A 12,016-nucleotide genomic window follows, 5' to 3' on the forward strand; every position below is an offset into this window, starting at 1 on the left:
GATTAAGCGGTAAATAAACGATCGATAAGTTCTGTGTAGTACCTCAAATATTTCTCTTACGTGTGATATTAATGTATTTAAATTATTGCTGGTATTTGTCGAGTATATATTTAACTGTAAATTATATTGATGTTAAGAAATTCGATGAAATAAAATTTGCACGATAATTATTTCGTAAAAATAAGTATGAATTATAGATTATTCAAATTACGATTAAGTTATATTTATTAACATATACATATCCTACAATGTATATTTAATTGTAAAGATTATTGTATAATTTCTCAAATTCAATCAATAAATAGATTTTCTAAAGCAAATTCCAATGTCGTATCTTTCATCTTTAACTTTGTCCACCTCTCACTCTCCTTGTAATTTTCGCCAGTTAGAATACGTAAAACGTCAAAAATTCAGAAAAATTTCATGATCATTGAGGATATGAATAAACGAACGTAAAAAATAAATAAACAAGGCAATGCATGTAAACACTAAAAAATCCCAAGAATTTGAGGTCATTTTTTAGAACTTTCGAAAATTGCAACCTCGAAAAATTCCTGGAATATGAGACGTCTCCTATCTATCTCCTATGATTCCGTCTCCTATGACTTTCCTATCTCCCACGAATTTCTCGAACTAATTTGATCACGACCAGAGCTACTTTTCGAGTTTCGAGCTTCAGAACTTCGCTTTAAAGTTCCTCCACTTTGGTTCTCGTTAATTAACAGACGACACGACGCGATGACCAGTCCTCGAAACAACTGTCCTGAAAACTCCCATTTTAAGCCAGTTTGTTGAAGAGATCAATTGTTTTTCACGCAATCTAGAAGATGTAAAAACCCTGCAGAGCTCTTTTGGGGTCCTCATAGCGTTCCGGCGCCCAACGCTTACAGTGACATTAGCGTCAAGGTAAATTCGCCCCTGAATTCATCCGTGTCTTATCGCCATCGTGAGAGCCTTCGGATTCTCGTCCTGGATCGCTGCTCTACAACGGGCTATCGTGTTTGAGGCACTTTTCCCAACTAGTAATACAAATTTTAATAACGCTTTATTTTGAGCAAATGGAAAATAAGCAAAAGTAAGATAAAAAATATCACCTCTTAATCTAGCTGCACGTTGCACTCCGAGATTTAATTCTTTTAAATTCGCCGTGAGTTCTCTATAACTCTTCATTCTGATTTCGTGTTCCCTGATCAGATCGACATTAACATTTTTCAACTGTACGAGCCTCTTTCTCATTTCATCGATATTCTCGAGAATTCTTGCATCCTCCAAGCGAATTATAATATTCTTCAGTAAAACTGTTTCATTAGCTGCCTCTGCTTGCAGTCTGGTATCAATCTCCTTTAACTCTGCAACAAATAAACAAATTATCCTCCGATATTCTCTGAAAGCCATAAAATATATCTTTTCTTATCGTCGGACTGCGGATTTCTACGCATTTATGGAAAACTTGAAGATGCGAAAATCCACATAAAGAGGACAACCATTACCTAAGCCTATGTTCCATCTTTTTAATTATATTTATGAAAATACGAATTTGTATCAATATATTCGCAATCTAATTATTACTTTGAGTCACCTTTGACGTGTTCCAAGGCGTCCAACATCTTCTTCTCTTCAGCCGGAAATGAAACTTCGGAAGAAAGCTCTCTAAGGCCCAAGTACAAGGCTAACGACTGAATAATGTCGCCAGCAAATGTAGAATCTTCTGTTTGAACGGTTACTTTTCCCGTTGCGTCTGACATGAAACAATGAATCTTGTTGTCTCTCATGCCACGAAGCCACATTTCAATACCTCCGTTGTTTGGTTTGTCTTCCTGAATTTCGAACTCTTCCGGAAGGATGAGACTCTGATTCAACCAAAGAGCGATTCTTTGAGGTCTCTCCGCAAACTGATTAACCAAAAATAGATATACTGTATAGCAGCGGTGATAGTTATTCGAAGGATGCGTAGAAAAGTTAAAAAAATAAGCAGATGAAAATAAATGTGAATTTTCAACAAATTAAAACTAATACCTCAGCTGTGACGCTATTTTTCGCAAAGTCCTCCGCAATTTGCGCAGGCCGTTCGATGATCTGGTACATGCAAAATCTCGGCAATTGGCGCGTCATTTCGAACACCTTAAATGGAGTAAAGAAGTCAGGATAGAAATTGAACAAACTTGTTTTATATATCGAAATAAAATTTCCAATAAAACCTCGTTCGTCGGAATTTGTCGGGCAATAAACAGTTTATACGTGTAATATAATAGGATCTCATCAACTATCTTTTGTTCGCATAATAGGAGCTCACGTTTGGGTAAATGAATTCAACCAGCAAAAGTTCAGTTAACCGGGCACTAAAATTTCGTTCGGATAAATGAAATTCTGCTGTACTAGAATACTATGCGGTAAAATGTTTTGTAAATGCCCCTTGCTTTATACGGTACCTGTAACAAATCTGCAGCAGCTGGACCAACGCATACTTTAACGTGCATATCGACAGGGGCATTCTTCGGAGGACGAAGCTCTATTTCCAGCTCCCCTCTAGGTCTGCTGGGATGGACAACGAGAGTTTCGCCTTCGAACACTCCTTCGGTGAAAACTATCGCGCAATACATCTTGGGCAGAGTAAATGTACGACAGTATTAAAATTTATTTCGTCTAAAAATGATGAATGTATGTATCTTTTACGTTTGATGCTGCAAATATGAGAAATTTTATAAAGATAAAGAAATCATTGTTTTCTACATCGACCGTTCCGAATTCTTCGTTATTTTATTGTACCGTGAAAGCGTTAAAGAACACTTCAAAAAGACAGAAATTAGTTTCATGCAAGAACCGATCGACTTACAAAAAGTCCAGGTCCAGACGCGAGGGCAACACGAGCCGCACCATTGCAGGTCATCAAGCTCACTGCCAATTTCGTTCCATGGAACATATTCGGAACAGACGCGGCCCTCTGCCTAAGCTCCATTTGGAGGATCTGCCTTTTCGCCAATAAATCGCGCATCGCCTCGCCAGGTTCTGGAGTATCCATCGCGGAACCGGAACCATAGCCGCGCACTAAAATATAATTCGAAAAATCTTCCTGTCAATCTTTTTAGTCTATCACTGTATGCGTATATGGTATACACATTCTATTCTACCTTCGCCAATAGAAGACACTACGACTAAATCAGATTTGCCGATTCTCCTGTAATCAGCTTCCACGATTCCAGCTATTCCGGCGGATAATTGAATTTTAAAAATTACTTCGCCGTTATTGGATGACCTTGCGTCTACCTTTCCATTATTCCAACCAGTTATGACTTCCGGTGCACCGTCTCCGTTCAAATCAAAGCTCCTCGTGACCACCACCCGATGCTTCGACTGAAAAATTTATGAAAACGAACGTTCCTACGACCTACATTCAATCATCGTATATTGATTTCTTTCTTGGTACTTGTATTCTGTAATTTAGAGTGACCTTGACACGCCATAGTCTTTGAGTCGTTTCATAGACACCAAGAGTCCCATTTCCTACTGAATAAACGAATCTTCTATTAGGTAGGCCGGTTAGGGTGGTAATCGAAGCTGTTTCTTTAGCTTCCCAGAGTAAACTGTCCTTCTTGTACACCTTTATTTCGAAATCTCTGGTCCCAATGACTAACTAAATATTGTTTGTATTTATTAGAGAAGGATTTTTATTAGACTTATTTCCTATTACAATTTACCTCGTTCTCGTCATCCCCATCGAAGTCAAAAACAGCTAATGAAGTTACAATACCTCCTAGTACTGTCCAAAATATCTCTGTGCCTTGTGAGTCTAAAACTGTTATCGAACTATTGCCACCAACGATTGCAACTTGATTTGGAAGCCAACTTAATTTACCAACGATTATACATCTTGCACCATCAGACATCTAATAAAAACAAATATAATTTATTTGAGTTTTAGTATGATAAGTGATCTTCGGATTTTTATGCAAATTTACATATATCCAAGCAACCTAAGAAACCTAAGTACAGATCATCCATTAAATATTATAACAAGTAATATACTTCGTATATTTTATGTATTTTTGCGTATTATATACACTTTATGCGCCTTTAAATTTCAAGTGAATGCATAAGTATCTGTAGTCTAATAATTGCGGTACCTCTTTGTAAAAAGCATCAGAGTTGTCTTCTATGTGATAGGCCAAAATATGAGATGCAGTTCCAATTAGAAGAATATCTCTCTCGTCATCACTAAGTCGACCAGTGCATAATGCTGTAATCTAATAATATACATATATATATATTGATTAATTTGTAGTAAAAGTTAGTTTTTATTAGTATCTTTATAATTATTTAATTAATTATACCTCGGTTCCTATCTGAAGTTCCGCGAGTTCTCCGCTCCAAGATACTTTTCTGTCGGATTGTTCGTGGTCTTGGCCGGTTATTTGTGGTTGCCTATGAGGGCTGTGTACCAAAATATTTCCACCATAAGTTGCAGCCGCTAGGCAAGCATGAGAACCATCGAATTTACCGGAAGTTACAAGGCCAGGCTCCACGTGTTTTTGAATATTTAGAGAAAACGCTGCCATTTTAAGATCAGCTTGAGTGGCTACACATATTCTAATGCATAATGGTAACAGTTTGTGGCCTTGTTCATTGGGTGGCAGATTATTGATCTTTCCCTGCCTTACCTGTCTGAACTTTACCTGATATAGTAAACTATACATATAGGAAGATTATATGATTATAACAGCTAACTTTCACAAGTATTATAGCACTCTAATGCATGTATATTGCATTATACAAAATTTTCGCTCTACGTGTTACTAGTTGGAATGATAAAACAAAAGATAAACAAAAAATTTTAATTAAATCATAGAATTTATTCAGGAAAAGATACAATCATAATTTTTATAACTATAATTATGAAAGTACATTATAAGTTTATAAATAAACGGTTCCCGCACAAACACTCTTCGAGGCACCAATACACTTTATGTTACTGTCTTTGGGCACTTCCTCCTGCACCCCCAGCTTCTGGATTTGTTGCGGATGATAGAACAACAAAAATTAATGCAGGGACAATGTACATCCACTGAAATTCAAAGCAATAATATATAAACTGAATTTGAAAAAATTAAATATACAAACATTGTTTAGAACAAAAAAACCTACATATCTTGCAAGGAAAGATCTGTTATCTTTCGCATCTCCTCTTTCTCTTGCTTCTCTTTCACGTTCAAGTTTTTGAATATATGTAGCAGTGTCTGGAACTGGTCCACCATCAGGATACTTAACAATAATGTTGGTTGTCCACATATTTGTAAACGGACTTTCTGTACTACAAGGACCAGGCGACGATACACTCACAACTATTGGCTCGGCTGCGCTATCCAGCCAAATTGTTATAACATCTTCAAGATCAGAACCGAGAAGATAACACTACGCGTGGAGAAAACATTATAAGTCGTATATATAGATATATATGTATATATAAAGTGAAAGCATAGTCAGAGGAATAAGATTACCGCAGGTACAGAAGTTAGAAATGTTATTTCATTTCCTGAAGAGGTCCGAGCTACTGCTTTAAGTCTGTATTTGCCATCATGTTTAGCAAGGTTTTTTAATTCGTTTATATGAGATTGTAACAATCCATTTTGTCCAACAACAGAAGCACCGCTACGAACACTTGACACTGTGACGTTACCTCGTTCTATAAAAATGGGCTCTGGCTCGTCGTTAAATGCGTGCCATAATCGTAATTGTAACCAGCCGTCATAATCGAGTTCGCTCTAAAATTTTAGTGGCTGTTTAAAACACGATAAAATATCAAACATTATAAAAATTTGGAAGATATACTAACCCCACGAGCTAACGATGAAACGCTGACTAACAAACTTATGAAGATATATATCGTTTGCATTATTAAAATTATTTATTTTCTACGACGTATAAGAAAATCAAATCAATCTCATTTTATAACATTAATGTATTTTACAATTTATTTATCGAATAATACTAATGGAATGTGCGAATTTTTGCACTACGGTGCAAGTGCTTTGACAGTCAGTCTACTACCGTTTGATAGGTTTAGATATTTATAACCTTAGCATTTAGTAATTAGTTTTACTGAATATTCTGTTGAAATTGTTTCGAATTTGTTATCGGATTTTATTTCTCTAAATTTATTTTAAAAACTCATTGGATTTTAAAATTAGGCTATACATGACAGCGTAATTGTTTCTGCTATTTCTATTTTTATTGGCTAGTTTCTAGTATATATTTATAAAGTTTATATATTTCAACAAGGTACTATACTTTCCTCGCCAATCATATTATGTATACTGAATAGCGTACAGTATTACTATTATAATTCTATAGTGATTTTTCTCTAACTTACTATATTAGTGATTTAGCACATGTTACAGGCAGTATTGCTTTTTACAATATACTTCGAACAAAATTATAAAACCATGAAACCATGAGTTTGTATTACTTTTATACATTAAAAAGAGATAGGTTCATCTAAATTTTAAAGAATATAAAAATCATATCATAGTGAATACCATGTACGAACACATCATCTAGATTATGAGCGGTACTCATAATCCAGTCTTGTGATGTCATGATCTCGACACGTATATAATATTTCGGAACCTAGAAAAAACCGCCCGAAAATTGAGTTGTAACCACGATCGTATAAACTGCTCTCGACATTCATATACAAACGCCTAGGGAATATCGTCTAAAAATTAAGTCGTGTCTAGTTGTGAAAAATCAACATGGAAGACAAGAAAGTTATTCTGCGCATGCGTGACGTTTCTGATAATCAACGTTTAAATTCGATCGGCGTTCCGCGGAAAAGCGCCCTTAGCTGCCGACTCCTTCACATCTGTTGCAAGCTAATCTATATTATATCATTTGTTCGTGCCATATCGCATATGCGCAACATCGCTTTATACGAAAATCGATTTCAACTTTCCTTTAAAAGCGAAAATGAACGCTCTCTGAATCATTGCAACAAGTTGCCGTTAGTCATAATGTGTCGAATGAAGTTAAAATGATAGTATGTTCGTATTCTTCTCTTAAAACTAACAGCTTATATATTATAATATTTAAATTTATTTTACGAATTCAGAAAATATATTAAACAAATACTAAACTAAACTATATTGTATAAATAAAAACTGTTATATAATATTAATGATAAAATATTTATATTTCGGATAATATAAAAGTTGGTTTTTAATATTTTTTTAATATTTTTTTAAAAATATAATCAAAGCAATAATATTTAATCTAAAGTTCTCTTTAAATTAAGTACTTAATATATTATGCGAACGAACTATCGCTAATGTCTTAATGTACTACAATTTTTAACAGGTTTTAAAATAACTTCGTCGAAGCAGTGTCTTGATAACTTCTAATCTATTGTTCCACGAATAAGTGAAAGTTTATCTAAAATAGTTTACCAGTAGTAGAGCGCAAGGTCGATCGCCGTAGTTGAAACTGTCTTTAGCGATGTAAGTATGAGTAATTGTAGGAATCGAAGTAGTCAGATGATTTATAGATATCACGATAACGCAGTTAAGATACCGTCCGTGAGTGGCATTACTTGAACGCACAAATGGGTGGAAATAATTGTAAAGGACTTCTTCCACGGAGCTCTAATGCTACGTCAAGCACATCCGCTAAGACAGGTGAAAACTACATATCTTTTTTCTTAAGTTATAGATTCATAATTATACATGACATTATTCAATGATATGTGGGATTTTATATTGGTGTTTTTATTTATTCGATGCACACCAAGAGACAAAGTTTCCTTATAGCAACAAGGAAAATTTTAACTTGGAATATTTTAACAAAGAATTTTTTGTTATTATCTACATTTAATTTAAGCAATTTATATATGAAATTCTAACAATCGTGATTTATATATGTAAATAATTCAAATAAATATACGTAGTTGCTACTAGAATATCGACTTTTCTCTCGTATACGATAAATCTAATTAATGATGGGTTTTTACGTTCGATAATAAATGATTACAAATATCAGATAATACATCTAACATATCTAATCATATTTCCGTATGTATTAACATGTTTAAAAAGCTAGACACGATAATTTGTTGCAATACATTAAAATAAGACAGAATGCATTGCATGTGTTACAATATCTTGTTTTGCAACATCAATGGTTTTATGTGTGCGTGTACTTGAAGAAACCTTCGAATAGTTTCACTATACTTCTCTTTATGACAAAAAGTCCATTTTAAAGTTACAATTCATTTAATGACTAATCTATAAATGTTTAAGTAACATTGACGAATAGTTGCAGTGAATAATAGCAGAACGACTTGACAGTATGCGCTTATTCATTGCGAAACAATGTACGAAACTATCGTTTAACTCAATATTTCACGTTAGTGGGAAAATAAATAACGGAAGAATGTCAGAATTACAGAAAAGGAAAATTCACATTTGTAGTGAGTGTAACAATGAAATCGAAGATATTAGGCGGTCGCATAATAAAGCAAAATGTTGTTGCAGTTGTGAGTTAAGGACATGCCATTTGCACGCCAACGTATCTAATGAAAAATCTAATGAAATTAATTTATCAATATGCAGTTATATTGACATTTAGAATATTTCAAAATATTTTACCAAATTAAATAAAAAAAGAAAAATATTAAATCTATTCCAGTTACAAATTGATATAAGTAGATTTTTTACTTGAATAATTCATATTTGCTTAGGTAAACCAGAGAAGTATGACTATGTTGAAGATGTGGTGTGTAATAAAACGGATATCAAAGAAAATGAAATGAAACTATTGCCACTTGGAGAAAGTGGGGCAAAAGTCTTGTTGATTAAACAAAAGGGGGAATTACATGCTATTGGTACAAAATGTACGCATTACGGTGCATTACTTCATACAGGAGCGCTAGGAGATGGAAGAATAAGGTGTCCATGGCATGGTGCATGTTTTAACATCAAAACAGGAGATATAGAAGATTACCCAGGATTGGATTCTTTACCATGTTACCAAGTAATGTAGTGAACATATATGTTTAACTTTTAATCTTGATAAAATAAAATTTAAAATTTGAATTAAATAGGTAAACGTGGATGATAGTGGTCTTGTACGTGTGAAAGCGAGGCGTAAGGATTTAGAATTCAATAGAAGGGTCAAGAAGATGTGTGAACAAGATCCCAATAATAATACTACCGTCGTAATAGTTGGAGGTGGTCCAGCAGCTGCAATTTGTGCAGAAAGCTTGCGACAGGAAGCCTTTACAGGAAATATTATTATGGTCTGTAAGGAGAACACAGTGCCATATGATAGGGTAAAGGTATCCAAAACATTTGATATAGACATTGAAAAAGCAGTTTTGAGACCACTTTCGTTTTACAAAGAGCATAAAATCGAAACCAAACTGGGTGTAGAAGCTACAGGTAAAAAAATGAAAAAGTTAACACAAACTATCCTTTTTTTGGCATAAAATATGATCAAATTTTATAATAAAATTCATTACAGGATTAAATACAAATGACAATGTTGTTCATTTAAGTAATAACGAAAGATTAACGTACAATTATCTATTTATTTGTACCGGAAGTATGGCCAGAAAACCTGATATACCTATTAATTTATCTAACATTTATGTATTAAGAAACTACACAGACTCTCATGCTATATCCTCCAAATTATCATCAGACAAACATATTGTAATACTCGGATTAGGTTTCATTGGTATGGAAGCTGCTGCTTATTGTATAAATAAATGTGCATCTGTCACCATCATAGGAAGGTCTACAGTTCCATTACAAACAGTTTTTGGTACAGAAATTGGTAACAGAATCAAACGCCAGTTTGAAGAACAAGGTACTAAAGTATATCAATAATATCCAGGTGCTATACTGTATCTGATTTGTACCAAGTTAGGTAAAAACTAATCAATATTGTTTTTTCAAGGTGTTAAATTTATATTTGAACGTAATATCACACAGTTTGTTGCAAAAGATGATGATAAGAATGCTGTAGGTACAGTTGTACTTACCAATGGTGAAGCCCTTCCTGCTGATATAGTGATCATTGGAATTGGATCTAAATTATATACAGATTGGATAAAGGATACTCCTATCAAAATGTTACAAGATGGCAGTATCGTAGTGGATAAGGTAGATTGTTATTCAACAGTGAATGAATCGAAGTATCAAATTTAGGAAACATAAAATTCTATGTATAATTTCAGTACTTGAAAACAAGCGTTGAAAACATATATGCAGGTGGTGATATAGCGTATGCACCGCTATTTGGTTCCGATGACATTTCAGCTGCAATAGGCCACTATTCGTTGGCCCATTACCATGGTAAAATAGCAGCATTAAATATATGTGGTAAAACTACCGCTGTAAGTGCCATACCATTTTTCTGGACAACGCTATTCGGGAAGAGTTATAGATACGTCGGTACGTTATGCTTTTACATATAATACATGTAAAAGAGAGATGAAACGTTATAACGTCATGATAATTATTGAAAATTCCACAGGATACGGAGAACCAGAGAAAGTAAGAATTTATGGTTCCCTAGAGAACTTGGAATTTTTTGCATATTACATTAAAGATGGTAAAGTTATCGCTGTAAGTAGCATCGGAGCAGATCCTGTAGCAGCAGATTTTGCAAATTTCCTGCACGAAGGAAACGTACTAACAGAAGCGGAGGTCGATCGAGATCCATTTGTTTGGATAAGAAATAAACCGAAGGATTTAGAGACTAGATTCAAAACTGAAACTATCGTAGATCCATGAATCGAAAGCATATAAAAATTATTTAAATGAAATTCTCATACCAGGACCTTGATATTGAATTCTATAATGCATTTTGTATTTCTATAATCTATTTTTTTAGAACTTCTAAATAAAACCGAGCCTAACGTAATACTATGTTTAGCTTTTGTACAATTATATTGTAGATACATCATACATTTTTATTTAACACAATTCTTTACTTTTAACAAAATAGCAAACAAATTGTACCTAATTAGAAAATAAATACTAATCCCAAGATTCGGATACTTTCAAATGACCTAACCGATCCATGATAGTGACTTTTCTGTTAAATTTCGCATTTACATCTTCTCTGAATTTTGTCATCAGATTTATAACCTTCTCTTGCTTAAGATGACTCATATGACCATTTGATTGCTCCGTAGTAAGATAAGGATGCCTTAATATCAACATATTTGCTTCTTCCCTTTCAAGATCCCGTTTGAATTGAAAAATATCTCTCAATGTTGGTTTTCTACGTATACCGTGTTTCCTGTACAAAATATAATATTTAAATGAAATTCTTGCTAATAATAGTGTTTACGATAATGCAGCTACAACAAATATAACCTTAGGCCCTAGTGCTACGGTAGGTTAGAAATTAATTTGTTTAAATGATATTTTCTTTGCGGTAACAGCACCGTATTAGACACTACATTATGTGTTTTATGCTGTACTTATTAGTGAATTGTCACGACATAATAAAAAAAATATGTATAGTGATCGAATAAGTAAAAGGTAACCTTAGAATTTTATCAAAACGAGTGATTTGTACATACCCACGAAATCTATATGGGATATTGTGAACCTTGTACAATAGTATACTCGTAATACGCATATCGAATACAATTCCCTTTTGTTTCGATATTTAACACTTAATTTTTATTTACTTTGCGTTAATGATGTACTTTCGTGGTAAGTGGCTTCAGCGACACCTATCTCGATATGTTACGCAATTCGCGGTCGAAGGTTTGAATCATCGAAGATTTGAATTATATGTATTCAAATACGAATTTAGAACGACAAAAAGCGTATGTATCATTCTTTAATCAATAAATCTTTCGTGAATCACTTTAGAATATTCTACGCTTACCGACGTATCGTAAATATTCCAAGGCAAGTATATTATTACTTTTTTATTTATATTCCTAACCCGCTTGTCAATTAAAACTTGTAATAGGTGAAAGTCAAACGCAATAATAATAATAATAATA

At 33.7% G+C, this 12,016-nt stretch overlaps 4 protein-coding genes across 10 annotated transcripts; 1 reads left to right on the forward strand and 3 right to left on the reverse strand.

Moving 5' to 3' along the window:
- Window positions 1-247: 247 nt before the first annotated feature.
- LOC117210579 (Bardet-Biedl syndrome 2 protein homolog) lies at window positions 248-4,645 on the reverse strand. Its single transcript, XM_033453726.1, has 11 exons — window positions 4,329-4,645; window positions 4,122-4,241; window positions 3,696-3,884; window positions 3,449-3,631; window positions 3,129-3,351; window positions 2,834-3,045; window positions 2,430-2,600; window positions 2,017-2,121; window positions 1,580-1,892; window positions 1,095-1,349; window positions 248-1,019 (listed from the first exon to the last, which is right to left on the reverse strand). Exons 1-11 carry the CDS (start codon window positions 4,551-4,553, stop codon window positions 925-927), a joined length of 2,091 nt encoding a protein of 696 aa, XP_033309617.1. The 5' UTR covers window positions 4,554-4,645; the 3' UTR covers window positions 248-924.
- A 181-nt stretch (window positions 4,646-4,826) lies between these two features.
- On the reverse strand, window positions 4,827-6,299 carry LOC117210584 (ER membrane protein complex subunit 10). The gene is made up of 4 exons (XM_033453738.1): window positions 5,828-6,299; window positions 5,493-5,756; window positions 5,140-5,406; window positions 4,827-5,059 (listed from the first exon to the last, which is right to left on the reverse strand). The coding sequence occupies exons 1-4, from the start codon at window positions 5,885-5,887 to the stop codon at window positions 4,964-4,966; spliced, it is 687 nt and encodes a 228-aa protein (XP_033309629.1). The 5' UTR covers window positions 5,888-6,299; the 3' UTR covers window positions 4,827-4,963.
- Window positions 6,300-6,875: 576 nt separating this feature from the next.
- On the forward strand, window positions 6,876-10,910 carry LOC117210580 (apoptosis-inducing factor 3-like). Of its 7 annotated transcripts, none has more exons than XM_033453733.1 (9): window positions 6,876-7,030; window positions 7,348-7,487; window positions 7,552-7,664; window positions 8,726-9,018; window positions 9,089-9,425; window positions 9,508-9,855; window positions 9,946-10,151; window positions 10,226-10,442; window positions 10,525-10,910. In XM_033453733.1, the coding sequence occupies exons 3-9, from the start codon at window positions 7,592-7,594 to the stop codon at window positions 10,782-10,784; spliced, it is 1,734 nt and encodes a 577-aa protein (XP_033309624.1). In that variant the 5' UTR covers window positions 6,876-7,030; window positions 7,348-7,487; window positions 7,552-7,591; the 3' UTR covers window positions 10,785-10,910. The 7 variants fall into 7 exon arrangements, with proteins under 7 accessions (XP_033309624.1, XP_033309622.1, XP_033309625.1 ...); XM_033453734.1 differs by having other exon boundaries at window positions 6,878-7,034; window positions 7,535-7,664; XM_033453730.1 differs by having other exon boundaries at window positions 6,878-7,034.
- A 7-nt stretch (window positions 10,911-10,917) lies between these two features.
- On the reverse strand, window positions 10,918-11,767 carry LOC117210585 (ribosomal protein 63, mitochondrial). Its single transcript, XM_033453739.1, has 2 exons — window positions 11,582-11,767; window positions 10,918-11,295 (listed from the first exon to the last, which is right to left on the reverse strand). The coding sequence occupies exons 1-2, from the start codon at window positions 11,638-11,640 to the stop codon at window positions 11,031-11,033; spliced, it is 324 nt and encodes a 107-aa protein (XP_033309630.1). The 5' UTR covers window positions 11,641-11,767; the 3' UTR covers window positions 10,918-11,030.
- Between the last annotated feature and the right edge of the window lie 249 nt (window positions 11,768-12,016).

The sequence above is a fragment of the Bombus bifarius genome, unplaced genomic scaffold (genome assembly GCF_011952205.1).
Source record: "Bombus bifarius isolate JDL3187 unplaced genomic scaffold, Bbif_JDL3187 scf7180000008206, whole genome shotgun sequence".
Classification (NCBI taxonomy): Eukaryota; Metazoa; Arthropoda; class Insecta; order Hymenoptera; family Apidae; genus Bombus; species Bombus bifarius.